The following is a 21,130-nucleotide window of genomic DNA, read 5'->3' on the forward strand; positions in this document are numbered from 1 at the left end:
ATTTCAAAAAAAAACAAAATTTCTAATTTCATTGGCAACATCCACTCGATGACCTGTGTATACTGATGTCGTCCATGGACGACATGTTGTGTGTTGGCGGTAATGATCCAGATTTATCACTACGAGTTAAATTATGATGAAAATTCTAATTTTCTTATTGTTGCTGAAAATACTCTCGTAAAAAAGAATCTATCGATCAATGTGAATGTATTGCCTGTTCTTACTATCGTTCTTTAATCAAACATGTCTAAAAATAAAGCAAAGAATTAAATAGTTCATGAAATGTAAATAGTGGTAGTGTATATGTACCACGTCATTAATTTCCCAATTTTTTTCATGCCGAAACGAGGTTGATTGTAAAAGCTTGATATGACGATAAAAGTCATGAAATGTAATTATTTACGTCATACATTGCTGACAAAAGCTTTCTTTATATGTCATGAATATCAAATTCAGGAAATAGAATTTATTTTCAAATAAAGCAACTCACTTTATGTAATATTTACTTCCCGTAGGGTAAGTTATAGTAATCGCATAAAATCGAAAATGTAAATGTTTGAATATCTCTACGTTTTAAAGGTTTCTGAACGTTTTGGCTTACCTTAGACAAAATTGATGTGTGTGTGTGTGCGGATACAAATTTTTGTCTACGATTTTGAGAGTACAATTCAACTAATTAGATACAGAAAACTTCGATTCTTATTGATGGGAGACGTTTTGATTAGTTTTTGACGAGGCAGTCCAGTCCTTCCGGAATTACGGTGCAAAAAGTGCCAAAAATGGTAATTCATTTTTTGAGAGAACGAAGCATCCGATTTCAATGATTCAAAAAATAATTTCCCTTATATTGATAAAATAAGGATAAATTGGATCGATTGGATGGATAAATTTTTGCAAAAGCAGATCCAGCGGTTTTGGAGATTTAATAAAAATAGTTATGAAAAAATGCCATTTGGCGGTCAAAAATGATCATTAGACATATGCACATCAAATTATCAGATATTTATAGATTTTTGATAATAAGTACAAATTTTGTTTAAATTTCATACCAATAAATATAGAATGCAATGCGACGCTTACGCGCTTCGATACTTTGCCTCTAAAACAGCGTACGCAGCGCGATTGCTTTGAAAAATTTCCAAAAAATCAAAATCTGAAGAAATTCAAATTGTTCAACAAAGTCAAATTTTTCAAATTTCTAAAATTCTGAAGTTAAATTTTTTAGTTTTCAAAAAAAAATGTTTTTTTTTTAATTTTATTTTTTGGTACAAACAGCTCCAGCAATTTGCAGTAAGACACGATGCACCAAAATTCAGATTTTTTATTTTCAAAATTTTATATATGCATTTCAAACACAAAAATTATCTATCCCTTACATCATTACAAAATTCCTAAAATTCCACTATCCCCAAATCATTTTCCTTCATTTTCATTCATCAACATTTCTCTTTGAATCATTGTATATAAACAAATTCCCAGAATGCACCAGAAGCTTTTAAAATAGCTTCCACGTAATTTATAAAATCCATTTAAATCCATCAGCACATGAAAATATTTAAAAAATTCATTAAGTGTTCATTTTCAATTCCAACTTAATGTACAAAGTAATCGTATAGAACAGAATCATATATTGTACATTGCTCATGGCGCAAACTCATAAAGAACACACATAGAATACAAGAACGACTCCATAGTCAGTCTGCCATCGAAGTTTCAGAAGAAAAGATCGTACTAAATTAAAAGTAAAATCAGTTATATTAAAGTTTTCCATTAATTCTATTAATTATTGTGTAAGAATTCGTTAAAAAGTTGTGGAGATTAAATTGTTGAAGTGAATTATTTACTATTTTGTGTAAATTGTTCCCCAAAGTTGAGTTGGTGCGAAGGAATCAATATTTTGCCTTCTTCAACGATAGTGAAGGTTATAAAAGATTCATTTTATGATGGGTTTTTCGCTTTTAGAATATTGTGTGAATGTTTGTAATGGATGGTAAAGTAAGAGATTATTTTCAATTTAAATACAATTTTTAAAAATATTGTCAAATTACATTAGGCTGGTAATTTATAAAATCTGTTTTATAAATCTATCTTTCAACTTTTTTTGTTTGAAAAATTGTTGAGGAAAATTTTATCATATATATATATATGTATATATATATTATATATATATATATATATATATATCAATAAATATGATGAGATAAATAAATTTCAATATAATAATAACACTATTGAAAATATTGAAATTATTACATTAGGGATACTTAAAAGAAAACTGTCTTATAAATCTATATTTCATATCGTTTTTTTTGTTTTTTTTGTTTCTGTTTTGATTTACTAGGAAAATTTACTAGGAAAATATTACTGATGATGATGAGAAGATAAAGTTCAATACGATAATTCCATTTTGCAGTTTAAAATATTAACTAACTTTCAATTATTTAAAACCTCTATAAATTGATCTGATTATTTAATGTGCATATATCCAATGATCATTTTGGACACCAAATACAAGTTTTTCAACATTTTTTTTGATCTCTGAAATTGTTGGTCCTACCTTCCCAAAAATTTAATCAATACTTTATATCATCAATACAAGTGAAATGTTTCTGAATCATTCAAACCGGACACTCCATTCTCTCAAAAACTGAATTATCATTTTCAGCCCTTTTCCCCCCGTATTGTTTAAACTGCTGGACCTGCCTTTGTCAAAAACTAATCAGCACGACTCCCTATCAATAGAAATCGAATGTCTCTTGAATCATTCAAATCGGTTGATCGGTGCTCCCGAAAGTATCGACTAAAATTTGTATCCGAACAAACATACATAGATTTTTTCTGAGGTTGTCAACATGTTCACAAACCTTTGAAACGTAGAACAATACAAAACTTTTAATTCCTGATTTTTTTTTTTTATTTGGTTAATTTAATTAGAAATTTTTGCTAACTATAGGCAATCTATTACAAAATCGTTGATATTAAGGTAGGTCTTAAAAATTTGTATGATATGCTATTTAGATAGGTCCTATATCTGCACCTGGTTTATGAAAATCTATGAAACACAGAAGTTGTTTTACAATTTGGTTAGATGATTTTTATCCAAAAAGTAAAAAAGTTCTTTACCATTTGCTTTAAGTTCTTTATAATTTGCATATATTGCTTTTATTATTTTGTACTAGATCATGCACTACACTATTATTTCCTATTCACGAATTCACCAGAACAGTTTTACTATGAAGATTACGATTTTTACGATGTTTTAGTTCCAATTGGAATTGTGTCAAGGATCACACGAATGCATTTCCGAATAAATTGAATTTTATCCTTCAGATTATTGATCGTCTGTTAAGTAAATTCATTCTATATTCAACATAGAAAATGTATTATTTTAGTATATAAATATATTTAAAATGCAAGGCTAAAGTTTTATTCAAAAACAATAGTAAATAGTAATGATCATCGGAGTGATTCACTCGAAATAAGTTCATGAAACGATTATATTGCATGAATAATGAACAACTTGTTTGTATATACATGCACGTGATCTGTAAACGACAGATATTTACTTTTGTTTCTCAGAAAAATATGTCAAATATTTATTTTAAAGTTAGATAAAATATTTAGTAAGACCTAAGAGAGTTCTATATATAAGAGGTACTCTATAGCTTTATACATATTGCTATAGTAGAAATAGAGATCTTATAATCTAAGGTTATTTTGAATAAATATTTATTCTGAAGTTCGAAATCGAAATAAATATTTTAATCAAACAACTGTGCCAAATTGAAGTATCTTAATTATTTCATATTGTACTTTTCGAGAACCATATTTGTGCCATCATTTTAATGTATTTAGAGTAAGAATAATAATTTCGTCTCCTCCCTTTAATTTAAACGAATTATACACCTTTTTATAAGTTTTTTCTTGAAAAAAATACGATATAACTATAATCAAAATCTTGACTTATGATTTGATCCAAATATTATTGAAAAAGAGGTGAAAGTGGCCCCTTTATTCAAACTCACTTTTTTCTATAAAACATGTCAACAATGAACTATGACTATGTATGAATACTAATCTATAAATAATTTAAAATTCGAAAATTCGAAAAATTAATGTAATTTCAAAAATATTTAATTCTACTGTGTAAAAATAATAATTTCGGGACCCTGATATTTAAATGATTTAAACACTATTTCATAGGCACTTTCCAAGAAAATGCAATATACAGTTTTTTATAATCCTAACTTATCATTTGTTCAAAATATTCTTGAAAAAGAGGTGAAAGTGGCCCTTTTATTCAAACTCTTTTTTTCTATAAAACCTGTCAACAAACAGACTATGTTATTAAACATAAATTAATTTAAAATTCGAGAACTCGAAAAATTAATTTAAACTCGAAAATATTTAATTTTAATGTATTTAAAACGTTTCTTCATATCACATGATTTTTTATTAAATTATTGTTTTGATTAAATTAATTTTTCTAAGAACACAAGGAATTACACTGTTTATTTTCAATATAATATATTTGTATAAAAACTTTATATATAGTTTATAAACTGAACCCAATTTTTATTCGAGATAAACTTTGTTTTTATTCCATATATATTATATATGAATACAATTTAAAGTTTTAAACAATATATATTGTTAGCGTTCGGAATTTTTATGTCTGTTGTAATTCGATTAAATAGTTTATAATAACAGTTATAATGATTTTCTAGAAATTCTAAACAATTTCTTGAGTACATATAGTATTTACCAATGAAAAAACATTGATGCTAATTGGTTCAGTAAAGATGGCGAATAATTAACAGAACTTTTTTAATTCAGTCCGGTTGTTCAAGGTTTTTGCATATATTTTTGTTTATAATAATAATACATTCGATAAGTTGATAAGTTGATTTGTTTATTTTGTCTTCAGTCATAATATTAGACAGAAATTTAAATTTCAAATTTGTAGACATTGAAATATTCAATAACTATCATGAATACGATTCATTTTTTTGTTTGTACTATTTATTTTAATAATAAAAATAATAGTTAAATAATAGTCGCTCACCTGGATCTGTGAATGTTTTTTCCAAAACAACCCAAAAAATTAAGCTATGCTCATCTTAAGAAAACATCTCAAAATTAACATCAACCAGATCTACATCCTATCATTAATTATTTACTTAATTAAAATTAGCTTTTAATTATAATTTCCTAGTACGTCGTTTTCAAATGATTCGACCTTCCTCATACTTCCTACAAATCGCTCATAATTGTATAAAACAGACGTAAAATCGTAGTAACATGATTTCGTGCCAAATGGTAATCTTCTGTTTTCCAGACATCCATCGATGTATTGGAAATTCAAAAATATTATTTTAAGGTTGTCGGAAAACATGTTTTCCCCAAACTCCATTGAGAGTTCTATTTCTAGAGGATCAATAAAATCGGAAGGATGTATGTGAAATGCGCATTTGATTTTAAACTGAGCTATAATAATATTTTGAGACTTAAATGAATGTGGTCGAAAAAGCTCATTCCTGAAGGGGGTACTAGGTTCGAGTCCTGGCACTGGCATAGGTTGGATTGGAATGTGACGCATTAGACATCTTAGGCTCATGTAGAACTTCTTAGCGTCAGGCACATATGACTGACATGGCGATTAACCTGTTGAATACTTTATTTATATTTATTTTTGAAGTAAAACTTCTTTAGGCGCGACTAGGGTGTAAATCTATGAGAATGCAACGGAAATTGCGTTACACCCGAACTGTACGTCATTTGCTCTCGATGAAATCATTTCAATACAGGTCGATTGTGATTAGTTGCCGTGTATGTGAATAGAGATATGTCGTTGTATGCGTACCGGCATCAACGTTGTATGCGTACATCGTTGTATATCAACAAGGAAATCGGCATAGATAAATAAACATTTTGAAGTTACATCGTAGTACAAATCTTGATTTAATGAAAAATGCCTGAATCAGAAGAATATTTAACCCTATTCCCTGAAAATAATAAAACTAATCAAACATTTGTGCCGCGTACTAAAAGTAACTTTATTGATTAGAAATTATTTCTATTTTATTCGTAGTTTCTATAAGTCTTTGAAGTTTTAAAATGGTAAATATTTTTTAAGCTAGACAGATATTACAGCTGTTCAAAGAATGAGATTATATCGCCAGCGAAAAAGTAAAAAAATACAAGCAGTCAATGAATGTATGTTAATTTTGATTACATGAAGTTCTTCAATGATGAGAAATGGTGAAAACAATATTTGTTTAGACGTTGTTTAACATAATCCACTGTGTAAACGAATATTAAAGAATTTATTAATTAGCAATTATTTATTTCTGTAATGAAGGTTCTTTCTCAATGCTAATTACAATGACAAACCGATCATGTCATTTATAATAATTTATATCTCAATTCTTTCAGTTATTACGCACAATTCTGCAACAATTCTAATACAAAATAATCTTCTTCAAATAAACACTAAATAATTTTTACCGCAATGCGCGCTTCCAAATTCAGAAGCTTAATTAGGATTATGCGGTTAATTTTGTTCTATATTTAAATAATTCTAATCATCTTCAGTATATTCCTTAAATGCAAATTAAATATGAAATGACGCAACTCGTGAGTAATCATATTTACTAATTAATACGAGCCAACTGATGGAATATGTTCTACATTTCAGTCGTTTGTTTTATATGGAAGAGTAGGTTAGTAGAGAAAGATTTAGTTGTTAACCAGAAAATGTGTTAAACAGAAATTAGTTGAACTAATTAGGAAAAATAGAAATGTTATGTTTTTGTGAATTTTACAGAATAGTTTACAGATCAATCATAGGACTCCCATTTTTCTAAGAACTATTTATTTTTGAGTTAAGGCATGTTGTAAATATGAACTGTGTCCAGCATTTTTGAAGATTTTTTCAGAATTTGGAAAAAAGTTTTTTTTCAATTTTTTAAAATTTTGGTAAGTAAATGTTTTTTTGAAAATATCAATTTTTTTGAAAAATGCTGTGAAAAACTTTTTTTGTAAATTTTGAAAAATCTCGAAAATTTGAAAAAAATCGAAAACATTTGAAAATTCATTTTTTTTCTAAATTTGGATTTTTTATGGTTTGTGCATCTTGATACGGAACCCTGTTCAATTTCCTGGAAAAATCTCAAAAATTTAAAAAATAGAATGTTTGAAAATTTAATTTTTTCCCCAAAACTTGGATTTTTTCGTTTTGTGCATCCTGGTATAGAACCCTAAAAAACAGATCAATTTCTTAAACAAAATACAAATATTGAAATCCCTTGTTTGATGTGTGTGAACTTACATAATTTTAAATGCCTATGTTTGGATTTTTTTTCTGCATATTCTAAAACGCTAGACCTATCTTACCAAAATTTCATCAATTTCTTATTCCTTCAATACAAGTGAAATGTTTTTTGAATCATTCAAATCGGTTGATTCGTGCTTCTGAAATCGTGAACAAAAATTTGTATCTAAACATACACACATACTATGCACACATACATACACACACATGAAGTAATAATTATTAGGTGATTTTTATAAGATATGCCTAAATATTCAAAGGGTCTAGAAATGTAAAAAAATCATTTTCAATTTATCTTCCGATTACTTAATAATTTACTCCGCGGGAAGTTTAAAATTGACCAAAGTAGTCGAAAAATTACACTAAGCTCTAGGTCAGGGCATTTTAAACTATGGGTCGCGACCACAAATGGGGTTGAAATTTTAATGTGTATATGTATATGTATATTATTACCAAAAAAATTATTCATTTGAAAATTTTAATTTTTTTTCTAAATGTGTGGGATCGCCAAGAAACCCGCAATCATAAATCAGATCATCAAGAAATTCGCCATCGTAAATGCAGTCGCAAAAGACAAAAGTTTAAGAAGCCCTGCTCTAGGTTTAACTTAAAAGCTCTTAGTTTTCAAACTGCACAGCAAAATTAATTTTCCTATTTTTTGTCGTTGAATTCTGGGACAACCTGTAAATAATATATTTGTGAGATTGTTTTGACTCAACTTCAACTTTTTTCCATATGAAGTTCCATTAAATTTTCAGACAACATAAGAGTCTTGTAAGTTAACAGTAAATGGAGAAAAAACTTCATCAAAAAGTTCAATGGCTAAAATTACACTTATTATATTTTTTTATAAAAACTTCTTGAAATGACCCGAATCTACCAATAACATCAATAAAAAAAATTTAAAGCTCGTTCTTATTTAATGTTTTTTCTGGATACATTCTGCATATATGCAACTTTATATATATTGTTAAATAAATAGTAAAAAATATGTTGAATAAATAACTTTTATTACAATACTCATTCAAATTAAATTAATGTCAAGTATTAACGGTCTAAATTAAATTTATAGTTTGTTGACAAAAAACAAACATTGAACGTTAACACATACTATTGCTGTCTTTAATATTACTCTAATTAAATATTTATTTTGGTTTCGTAATAAAAATGCAAATAACAATTAGCGTAAATGTATTTATTGGTAAATTAAATTATACTGAAAAGTAAATACAATGTCATAAAAAAAATTAATCTCTGAAGAATGATATGCTTGAATGATTGTGAAGAAAAAATCGTCTATAAATATTTTACTATGAGTGTTATATAAATTTAATTTGAAATTGCAGAAAAGTATTAATTATTGAAACAAAAACTTAGAACTTTATAAGTGACATTTTGTGAGATTTTAAAAGTTTAAAGTGAATTTTGAGTAAATTAATTCAAAATTGATACTCAAATCATGACTATGGGCGAGGAGAGTATAGAAATTGGAGACGCTTTGCCTCCGCCTGAAATTGTTGAAACTCCTGAAGAAAGGTAAAGGTCTAATTTTATTTTCTGTAACATAATAATTTGTTAAATTAAATAACATATAGTGATAGTTTTATCTAAGAGGTCATCAATTCACATTTTGACAGTGACAAACCTATTTTTTTTTATTGACATGGTATTTTCGTATTTCAGTCAGACAGGGGTGACTGGTATAAGATATTATGAAACAATTTTTAGATATACATGTCATATTAACTATTTTATTCTACTTTCATAAGTACCTCTAATACCTTTAAATATTTCTTCAATTTTTCATCTTCAATTTCTTTATAATATTTTGTTATTTAAATTTGAGAGTGACAAACCTCAATTTTATTTCATCAAGATGATAAGAATGTTCCAAATGCAGTTTTCCTACTTAGTTTTGCATTTTGATAGGTATTGTGTTTTTTGTTTAAAAACTAAGGTATATTTTATAGGTTCTTTATGGAAAAAAATACAACCCAAAAAAGTCATTATTATCAACAATTATAATATGAGTATATTTTATTTCTACAGGAAGTGATATTTGGTTTATTTTTTGCCAAAATAAATTGAGTACTTTACAAAAAGCTTTGTAAGAAAGTTCTAAGAAGAAAAATTGTTTTTCTGAAAAGTTTCAATTTAAAAATATCACATTTCAGAATAATTACTAAAACTTATGATGTAACACTGAAGCAAACTTATAATTAGAACTAATTATCACATATGTGATTGTCACAAGAATTCAGAGTATTTTTAAACAATTTATCTAACTAAATAAGAACACGTTTTCCTGTTCAATTACACAAACAAACCATTATAATTACAATTCAAGAATTTTTTTTTGTATTAGATAGAGTGGGTAAAAAGGTCTACAACTGATATCTCAAACACAATTGAAGTTAGGACTTTTTTTTAACAATATTATTTAAAAGTAGAGGGCAAACTCTGTATAACCAGTCATCACTTTGATTCAGGAGATGAATAGGAAATCTATGAAAATTCACAACAAAAGCATTTTTCTTCGTTGTTATTTATTTGTTGCGCACTGTTGTTTAGTTTACGAGACCTCAATAAAAATTTTATGCCTACGATATTTAAATGTTCTATAAGACGTATTGTTATTTTTAAGTTAAATTCAATCATTTTTCTTATGAAACCTCTATAAAAGCTAGCATGTGGGTGGGGTAAAAAGTACCATCCAAACCTTTGCTTTACCAAAAAGGACCATGTGACCAATTTTTAAAAAAAACTGCAAAAAACACTTTTCTACAATGTTGAATTAGCTGGGAGTTTAACTGAACATAGTCAGTTAGTTGTTTATTTGATGTGTGTTATTTGTTGTGCCTCGAAGTCGAATTAGATTTTTTGGACTTTATCTCTTAATATTTCGTAATATTGAATAAAATTAATTTTACACAAAAGTTTTGTTTTCCAAACAATTCTGGGTTCAACGATCTTTTCTCGTTACACTCTGTTAATTAACCCGGCAGATTCACAGTACACTTTTCTTTAATTAAATTATAATAATAACATGTACTTTCATGTAATTTTATGGTTATTGCTTAAATGGAAAGCTGATTGGAAACGCCAACTTTGTGCTATATTGCACCAGAAAAAACTTTTTGGTGAAATCGTAAAAGACACATTTTGTTTGGATAATAGTCATAATGTTTTTTGTATTAAATTTCCCCTTTTCTTTGTTTTTCCGATTTTGTCTTGATTTTTTTGTCTTCATGTTTGAAATTCAACCAGAAGGGACAAAAAATACATGTCACTTAAAACAAAACTAATTGCTGGTAATTGACTACAAATGTTCAACTTACCTCATAAGCAAATAAAGTGATCTACCAAGTAACAGTTATGTTATTAAAAAAAGAGCAAAAAATCTTACTTTTGTCTCTTCAAAAGCAATACAATTTACAAGTCATGTTTCAATGTAATAATGTAAACTTGTTCGAACAAAAATACTTCATCTTTCCCTCTTTTGGACCTTATATATAGACCTTATATTACATGGACTGCTAGTCGAGCGCAAAATAAGTGCTTAATCATAGATGTCACGTGTCATGTGACGTCACATGTCTGAGCGAACATTGCCGACGACATTCGCGGACTCTGCCGATTAATTAAATGTCGATTAATTAAAAATTTTGGTCACTATATACAACATATGAGAACATACGAGCTCATGTAGTGTAATGTCTATGACAAAATTAGTACAGTTCAGCTTTTAGACGACTGTCACCAACGTACTCTGGCACAACCGTACCCATAGAGTATTAAAAAAGTAAATCTAAGCAAATTGTTTTTTGTAATAATCTTTATTTCTTTTTTCCAGATATGAACGTTTGCTGAGACGAGCCAAAACTGAAGATTTGACCGAAGTTTCTGGCATTGGATGTTTATACCAGAGTGGAGTCGACAGATTGGGCAGGCCCGTCGTCGTCTTCTGCGGAAAATGGTTCCCTGTCAATAATTTAAATTTGGACAAGGTGAGAAAAATTTATATAAATTAACTAGTTGTGTGTGTTACTTTTCATGTATTAAAATTCCACAGTATAATATAATCTACATATATATATAAAAATAAGTCGAGTTTTCCTTCCTGACGATATAACTCCAGAACGCACAAACCGATTTCGACAACTTTGCATTCGTTGGAAAGGTCTCGGTCTCCGCAAGGTTTATAGCTAAGAAAACTAGTTCTGCATGGCATCGTGCCTTAATGCTGGAAACTTCACGCACTGTAATTAAAAATGCGAGTAATGACATTAGTGAGAATCATCAGAATTATGCTTGGTTAAGTCAACGAGCAATTCTTGCCGCAAAGAATAATGATGTACACGCACTGAATTTCACCATTCAATCAAAAATTGCTGGGGATTTGGTGACATACCAATGATTCCGACTGGTCTTTCGTTTGACTTCAAACGATCGCAATTTCCAGTTCGCTTTGCGTTCGCAATAACAAGTCGCAAGGCCAATCGTTTAGTGTTTGTGGGATAAATTTCAAATAGATTATTTAGAAAATCATTGTTGTTCACATGGGCAGTTATACGTTGCCTGTTCACGAGTTGGAAAACCATCCGCTTTGTTTGTGTTAACGTCAGACCAAAAAACAAAAAATGTGGTTTACCAAAGAGCACTTCAATGAAACGGATAATTTGCGGATTCACTTTCATTTATTTAGAGAAGTTCAACTAAAAAACACTTCATTTTGTAATCAAAATAAATTTATTACTGTTGTGTAATTAAATCAAATTTTCCCTTTTCAAATATAAAACAAACAAAAAATTTCTTTATCTTTCTCACAAAACCATCTGATGGCAAAACGGAGTTCGTCGGGGTTGCTAGTATATGCTCGTATATATAATTTTTCTGTGTCAACTCATTGTCTGGTATGAGAGATGGCATCAATAATTTTATCATAGCTTTAATGGTTACTTTAGTTTTATAATAATTGATGTTGAATTATATGGGTCAATTACATTTTCAGGCTCTTTTATATCTGATCGCTCTATTGGATCCGATCGTAAAAGGGGATTACGTGATCGCCTACTTCCATACTCTGACGTCAAACAACAACTACCCTTCGTTTGCCTGGCTGAGGGAGGTTTACAGCATATTGCCATACAAGTGAGTACTAGAATATATGGAATTTCACTGAATCTGAAATTTTACAGAATTTAGAATATAAGGTGTATGGAATTGGAAATTTGTCTTATGATAAATTCTATTTTAGTTTATCAACGAATATAACTAAGGAGCATAGTTTTTTTTGACTTTTCAAAATTGATTTTTATAATTATTTTTGATGAAAATTGTTTAAGGGTGTCCCAAAACTCAACAAAAATTTATGAAAATATTTAGGGTGTCCCAGAACTCAACGAAAATTTATGGAAATATTCAGGGTGTCCTAGAACTCAACGTCTAGCCTAACCGTTGTGATACTATTGATCTTAACTATCCTGAATATTAAAAAAAAATATCTTGCGTCGTTTTGAAATTATGACCATTTTTTTTGGCAATTGTGGTTGTTTTCATTACTTTTTCTCATTTAAAATCTAGAACCGTAACCGTGAATAACATTTCTTGGGCCAGATTCAAAAATAATGCCACAGTTGCCTTATGTTTTCAACAGTCAAGACTTTCTGTTAAACTATGAATTTAAATTTTTTAAAAAGGTTCGAATTTAACAGATCTAAAGCTTAAATGAATTAATAAAAATTAACCACAATAACCGAAAAATCATCACATTTGCATCAAAGCTCTAAGATGCCCCATGAATTCTGTACAATTGGTTACTTCAATAATTTACTAGTTTTAGTTGCAATATATTGAGAATAAAAACTTTAAAAAAAAATTGGGATTAAAATTGACAGAATTTTTTTCCAGATTTTGGAAAGAGTAGGTATTGCTTCTTAAAAAAATTCGAGGAAATTTATGAAAATACAATTTTTAGCAAATTATGAAAACAAATTGAATTTTTAAATCGTCTGAACGGTTCATACAGATTTATAGTATTACTGTAAGAAACCAAAAGTTATTGTCTATTGGTGAAAAGTCTTTTCATGTTTTATAAATTATTGTTAATTATAAGCATAATTAATTGTAATAAGGAAGTTATTTTTATCAGACATATTATTTTTTTTTAACAAAATGATAAATGGAGAATCATATAAGACTCCAATGTGATTCTTATAAATTTGCAAAAATTTTTTCTACAATTTGACAAAATATTTAATGATAAACTTATGAGATTTATACTTTGATAATTTGAAGTCAAAAAATAATTTTACAGAGCAAAATAGATAACATATCAGTCATATTATTTTAACATACAAATTTGATATATTAAATATATTTTATTAATTATATTAATTTATTTTCAGGTATAAGAAGAATTTAAAAGCCTTCTATATCATTCATCCTACCATCTGGACGAAGGTAAATTTTAAAATATCTTTAATCATTTTTTTAACTAAATAATTTTCCAATTTAGTAAATAATTAATAATACTTAATAAAGAATATCCAATTTAGTAAATAATTATCGATCACTTGGAATACATTTAAATTTACATACTTTAACTCATTTTGATACAATTATTTTACAAATGTAAATTAAATACCCTAAAGTTCATAAAAATTTAATATTAAATATTTATAAACTTTTAAACAGCATTTTGGTGATTTGTAAGGGCAATCTGATAGCACGGTACAAAAAAATGATAAACTAATTCTTTATTTTAATTTTTTTTAATTTTTTGCATGAAGCAAATCTAAATATTTTACCATTGACTGACAATTGTTAAAAGAAATAGGAACAATATCTACAAAATTTTGTCACTGATTCTGGGAAAAATATTGCTTCTAAAAAAAAGTTGGAGTAAATTTATGAAAATACAATTCTTAACAAATTCTGAAAACAAATCAAGTTTTAAAATTATCTGAAAAGTTTATACAAATTATTTTATATATTTAGATGATGACATGGTGGTTCACAACTTTCATGGCTCCAGCAATCAAACAAAAAGTACATTCTCTACCAGGAGTAGAACATTTATATTCTGTGATGACACCAGATCAGTTGGAAATTCCTGCTTATATCACCGAATACGACATGACGGTAAGATAATAATAATAGAGGAAAAATATTTGGTTATTAGATAAATATTAAAGTCTATGATAATTATATTTTAGATCAACGGTTTACATTATTTCCAACCAGGACAGACAACTGCGGCCACGTAATATAGCGTTCTATGTCCGAGAACAAAAAATTTAAAAGCAAATCAAAATTATTCCATAACATATGAAGAGATTCATCCCTTAACTTATAAGTCGTTAGTTGATAATAATCAAAGTGAATGAAACATTATCATAATTAATATTTTATATTTAATTTTAATTTTATTTTTAGAATCATATTTGAAGTTGGAGCGTTATAACAATTAAAAAATTATTTCATCATTAGGTGTAAAAAGTAATATTTAGTAGGCATTAAGTACTTACAAAGTAATTAAAAGTATCACACAAAAAAGTGATTAGGCCCCAAAATAATTAGAACATATTAAAATTCGATATATATATATATATATATATATATATATATACATATATGAAACTTCTAGCAGCAAATTCGTCTAAATGAAAAAAAACGTTATTTATTAGTTGAACGTTTCGATACTTGATGTCTGTCATCATTCAGCAAATAATTTTTTTATCTGCTGAATGATGACACACATCAAGTGTCGAAACGTATATTTAATAAATAATGGTTTTCGTTTAATATTTATTTCGCCGATTTGGCTGCTATTTTTTTTTCAAATGTGCTTCAACGTCGAAAAAACTAACATATTTAAATTTATTTTTGAAATATTTATTTGCAACCAAATTGTCCAAATAAAAGGCCCGTAAATAATTAACTATATATTATATACGTTTTGACACTGTATGTGTGTCATCATTCAGCAGATAAAAAAAAATGTTTTACAAAGTTTTAAAAAAAATTGGAAGATTACCAAAAGATATAACAAATGAAAACTAATATCGATACGTATTAAGACGCCTCTAATTTTTTGAAAATGCTCTAAAAAAATACAGAATATTTTCAAATTTCTTTTTTTATTTGACTGTATTATGTAGATATTTATATCTAATAATTTTGTAATTTTTTTTTAAATTTGTGAAATATTTTTTGGAATTTATTGAGCGCTGAATGATGACAATAGTTAATTATTTATTACTTTTTATTTTGACTATTTGGCTGTAAATTAACATTTCAAAGATATACCGAATAAAAAATTTAACATAATATATATATATATATATATATTATAATTATTATTACCATTAATTTTGAGCCGATATGAGGCAGAGTACGAAAAAAATACAAATAAAAATTATAGAAAAACAAATCTTACAAATCGTTAAATAGAAATAATAAAAATTTATAAATTATACGTACCGTTACATTAGCTTGAACTAAAAATAATAGTTAATAAGTGTTTAAATATAATATAATATAAATTTTCATTCGTGGAAATTTTTTGTAAGGCAATATTGATGCAACAGGGAATTATTAATTTTTTTGGTCACAAATTGTAATGTAAATTTTATGAAGTTTGTTTTGTATTTTTATAATAAATATTTTATCAGGTAAATTTTTTGTTAATGAGTTTTATTGGAGCTTATATTACGGGTCTGTAATCGTATGAGTTGCTAGTCAAGAAAAAAGTTAGAATGGTGTAAAATCGGGTGTTTTACACATAAAGCCTAACCTCCAAAAGGCACAAATATCAATTACCAATTTTATTAAAAATTCAACTTTCTGTCGTTACTTTGATAACACACACGTGAAGTCTGTTGATAATTAATTGTGTCATTTGGAGGTTAGGTTTTATATGTACAACAGCAAAGACATTGCATAAGTGCTACTATCTGTCATTACTTTAAGTGGAGTTAGGAGAAAGTTAATATTTTGACGTTTTTGCCATTTGGAGGTTAGGATTTATGACAACTCTACTACCAATCTATTTTTAAGACACAACCTCCAAAAGGCAAACATGTCGAATAACAATTTTATCATAAGTTCAAACTTTCTGTCGACACTTTGGCAACACGTGAAGTTAGACGAAAGTTAATATTTTGACGTTTTTGCCATTTGGAAGTTAGGATTTATGTGTAAAACAACTGTGCCACCAATTTTTTTGCTCTAAATCCACTTCTAAAACCTAACCTCCAAATAGCATAGATTTTAAAAAACAATTTCATCATGAGTGCAACTTTCTGTAGCTACCATGATTGAACATATGTGAAGTTTGCCGCAAGTTGATACGTTGACCTTTTAGAGGTTAGGTTTTTTGTGACAAAGTTTTTTTTTAATTTATACGAGTATAGACCCGCAACATATTCCTGTTTTATCCGACTTGGACTCCACAGTGTCAGTCTCAGTTAAATTTTTATATTTTTGAAATTTATACATGTATCATATTATAATTACTGAACACCAACTAATTATTATACGTATCGAATTATATTAATGCGTGTACAGAAATTGGAAAAGTATTATGAACATAATATATAGGTATATAAACGTTGATATAATTAAAAAATTTAATTTTTTAAATATATATAAATAAATAAAAATTTATATATATTTAAGTTGTTAATAAGGATCTTCAACTTCAGGTATCAAATGATCAAAATAAATATGATAAAAATTAATTAGTATAAATTTTTACAAGATTTTGGAGATCTTTAATATATAGAGACTTATTTTATGCGATAATAAAAAAAACTGAAGTATGTTTAATTTTTCGATAATTCGATAACATAAGTCTCCAAATTATTTTCACTTGTTGAATTGTTGATAGTGTGGTTTCAAAAGCCAACAAATTTCGCTTTGCTCTCCGTTTTTATTATTAAGATAAAGTAGTTGAACAAAATAATTATTAATTAATAAATATTCAATCCCAAACTGTTATTCAAGCACACGCATATTACATCTTTTTTATAAAAAAATTACATATAAAATATATGAATGTCTTCGAAAATTTATATTGATGTCAAAAAGTTTGTCGTTTTTTTACTATGTGTATATTTATTCGCATGCGTGAGACTAGTCAAAAATTTAGAAATTGTAAATGTGAAAAATAAAAATCATGATTGGGAAAAAATAATATTTTAAGGTAAAAGTTATACTGAAACAAGAATGGTTGAAATTCGTTAACTTATCATCAAGTTTTTGCAAAATGCACCCAGACATGAATAATTTCCTTAATACTTAGATATCAATTTAAAAATTTGGAAATAATTTTTTGGAATTATTGCCATTGTTCATCAAGAACTCAATTATAGTTCAAAATAAATATAATCACAATTCATTGTACTATCTATTTCCAAATTTCATTCATCAGTGATTTTATGAAAAAAAAAATCAATTATAAATTCAGCTGCAAAAATGTGCCAATGCAGATGAAAACATTGTGCTTTCAGCTTTTACATATTAGATGTAATAAAAAATATCAAAATATACAAATTAGCTTTCGGCAAAAACAAATTTGAACAGAGCTTAAATATAAATTGCGTACCTACATATAAATTTAGATTTCGTAGCTAATACAAAAAGTATAAAGTACATTAATTTATATATGAACAAATTAGCTTGAAGTGTAATTTTTCATATTATTTTTAATTTTTGTAGCAGTAATTGCTCTGCTAAATATGAATTTTCATATGTGACATTATATAAGAGAATATGCACATTATTTTCATGAAAGATTTTATAAAGAAGAAATATCTATTTTTTGCTTGGAAAGGTCTCGGAACAGTTATTATTGAAACAAATTCAACAAAAATACTACAGATCAAGTTAATGTAGGCTTAGGCTCTGATTTAATGCAATAATATAAACTTGTTCGAACAAACATACTTTATCTTTTTCTCTTCAAACCCTATGTCAAAATCAGTATAGTTTAGCTGTCTCTTACTTCGAGATGAAAACTATTTTCTGAATACAATATCAAATATTTCTAAAATGTATTTTCTCTCTCCTAATACCTACATATGATACAATAATTATCAGAATGAAAATATCAAAAATAATGCTAAAAGTATATATTGATCAAGATTCCAAACAAAAATACTACAGATCATGTTAATGTAGGCTTAGGCTCTGATTTAATGCAATAATGGAAACTTGTTCGAACAAATGTACTTTGTATTTTCCTCTTTTAACCCTATGTCAAAATCAGTATCAGCTTAGCTTTTATAACGACTGTCCTTCACTTTGAGATAAAAACTATTTTCCAAATATAATAATATCAAAAATTTCTAGAATTTATTTTCTTTCTCCCAAAACTAAAATACAACATATGATACAATAATTATCAGATCGCAAATATCAAAAAAAATGCCAAGAAATATATAGTTTTATACTTATAAGAAAAGTATATAAATATATTTTGTTTTTCAAAAATGCCATTTGCGGAAAACGGAGTAAATTGTAGTACTAGAAAAAATAAATAGCAGTAAGTAATATTTTAATGGTAGAAAATAACAAAGTATTGGAAAATTTTGCATAATTTTGTGATTTCTTAAGGCCAATTTTCGGATAAAATAAAATTATGTTAGGGTTCTATGTTCGTATGAGTTGGTAGCAACAACGGCGTTTTATACAAAAAATCTAACCTACAAAACGCACGAACGTCAAATAACAATTTTGTCAAAAGTGCATTTTTTTAATGTCTCTTTGATAACTCATGCGTGAAGTTAAGTTTCATATGTAAAACCAGAGTGCACAACAAATACATAGTTTTTTGACAGTTTGTTACTACTAACTCATACGAAGATAGACCCGTAACGTACTTATTTTATCTGAGAATTGGCTCTTAATAAATTACCTTTGTATTTGCAATTTTATCTCCTGATTTTAACAGACGTGATTTCGATTCAGTCAAATTCTTTTATCAATTTATTTGGAACTTGATAAAAAATTATTTGTACATCAAATGATCTCAAAAATATTTAACCCTTTCCACTCGCTAATTTCGAGATTTAGATGGCGGCATCCGAGTAGAAAGGGTTAAAGCTATTGAAAATTGTAGAAAGTTTTATTGCAAGGTAAAAATTTATATATTCATTAAAACTTATATATTTGTATTATTGTGATATTGTATAATTTCTACTGAAGTTATACCTTTATACAACTAAAAAAAATTACATTAAAATTTATGAAATTTCGGATTCATGAATTTTATCAAATCTACGAGTTTGTGCAAAAAGTTGCAAAAAATTAATAGATAAAATAGTTTTGGAAATAATTTGTCTAAGCTTTTTGAGAGTATAATTTTTGTAATTTGTATCTATAAAATTTTTCTCTAAAAATTTAATTTATCTCTTACAAATGTCTTTATCTAATTTCCACTAAAATGTTCTTATTTTAAAATATTTTCTAGTTTTAATGTGATAGAATTTGTGCATGTATGTATGTGGTTGATTAATTTTAAGATTATTGATGAATTTTTGAATGAGTTGTGAACGAAATGTAAATTTGAGATATTGATTTAATAAAATGCTAATATCAATTTGCATTGTTTAATATTTTTAGAATTAACTATTATGAATAAATATATATGACTTGAAGCTTTCGAATATTATGTATATTCTATATTAATACTATTAATGATCATCTTAGATTTTTTGTATTTTTCGGGAACGTTACTACAACAGCATTCGTTCATAGTTTAATTAAAATTGCTAAATCAAAGATTTAAATCGATTTATTTATTTAGATCTGGATTATCATTTTATTAAAATTTTTGATCAAATTATTTCCATTCATGTGCAATTTATTATTTAGTCATGTGTTATTGATATTACGTCATTTACTACGTTGTACGACAAAATAAACAAAACAGTCATACGAATGATTTGCAAATTACATTTATCAGCATATTAGATCAAATATAACATCAATAGTTTTATTAATAACATGAAACTAATTTTTTACAGTATAAAGGAAAAATAGCTGCATGGGAAAACAAATTTGCTACTATGAACTTGGCATATTTTTGGCAAGTATTTTTAACTTCCGTCTGAGTAAGTTATAGTAATTTTAGAGAAAACAAAAATGATAATTTCAGTATATCATTATATTACGTATATTATTACGTTTCAAACTCTTCTGAACATTGTGACATACCTTGGAAAAAATTAATATATGTATATATATATGCGTGTGTGTATATGTTTGTATGTGCGGATACCATTCTTCGTCGACGATTACAAGAGCATGGACTAATCGATTTGAAAAATTCAAAAAACATTCGATTTCTATTGACAAAGAGACTTGTTCATCAGTTTTTGGCAAAGGCAGGTCCAACCTTTGAGGAGATACTTAGAAAAAAGTGCAAAAATACCAGTTTTAAAGAGAATGGAGCATCCGATTAGAATGATTCAAAAAACATATTACTTGTGTTGACGGTGTTGAGAGTATGAGAATACATTGCAATTTGATGGTCTAATATTTATCTATTTTACGGCAGAATCGGCCCATTTGTTTGTGTTGCAAAATTTGCTACAATATTATATATTATTTTATAAATGCTCATGATACTAAGCATTAATAAAACTATATTATTTTTAAAAACCGTAAGTCATCCTTACACATAATTTTTCAAATAATGCTTCTCTAAAGTATTAGTGACAACAATATTATAGATTGTCTCTCTCTCTAGTACTGATGATGCAACTCATAGACAGGAAGTCAGTGATAATT

The 21,130-nt window shown here is 27.0% G+C and overlaps 1 protein-coding gene across 2 annotated transcripts in view; it reads left to right on the forward strand.

Moving 5' to 3' along the window:
- Positions 1-14,776, forward strand: part of LOC113385156 (protein GDAP2 homolog) — a gene marked incomplete at its 5' end in the record, with an annotated part of 51,922 nt that extends 37,146 nt beyond the window's left edge. For both annotated transcript variants that reach the window (XM_026622975.1, XM_026622976.1), the window contains 5 exon segments: positions 11,187-11,340; positions 12,345-12,484; positions 13,741-13,795; positions 14,333-14,476; positions 14,551-14,776. In XM_026622975.1, the coding sequence (XP_026478760.1) occupies positions 11,187-11,340; positions 12,345-12,484; positions 13,741-13,795; positions 14,333-14,476; positions 14,551-14,601 (544 nt within the window).
- Between the last annotated feature and the right edge of the window lie 6,354 nt (positions 14,777-21,130).

Source organism: Ctenocephalides felis, unplaced genomic scaffold (assembly GCF_003426905.1).
Source record: "Ctenocephalides felis isolate EL2017-DRISC unplaced genomic scaffold, ASM342690v1 CF-g0.4_SCAFFOLD_03571, whole genome shotgun sequence".
Lineage (NCBI taxonomy): Eukaryota > Metazoa > Arthropoda > Insecta > Siphonaptera > Pulicidae > Ctenocephalides > Ctenocephalides felis.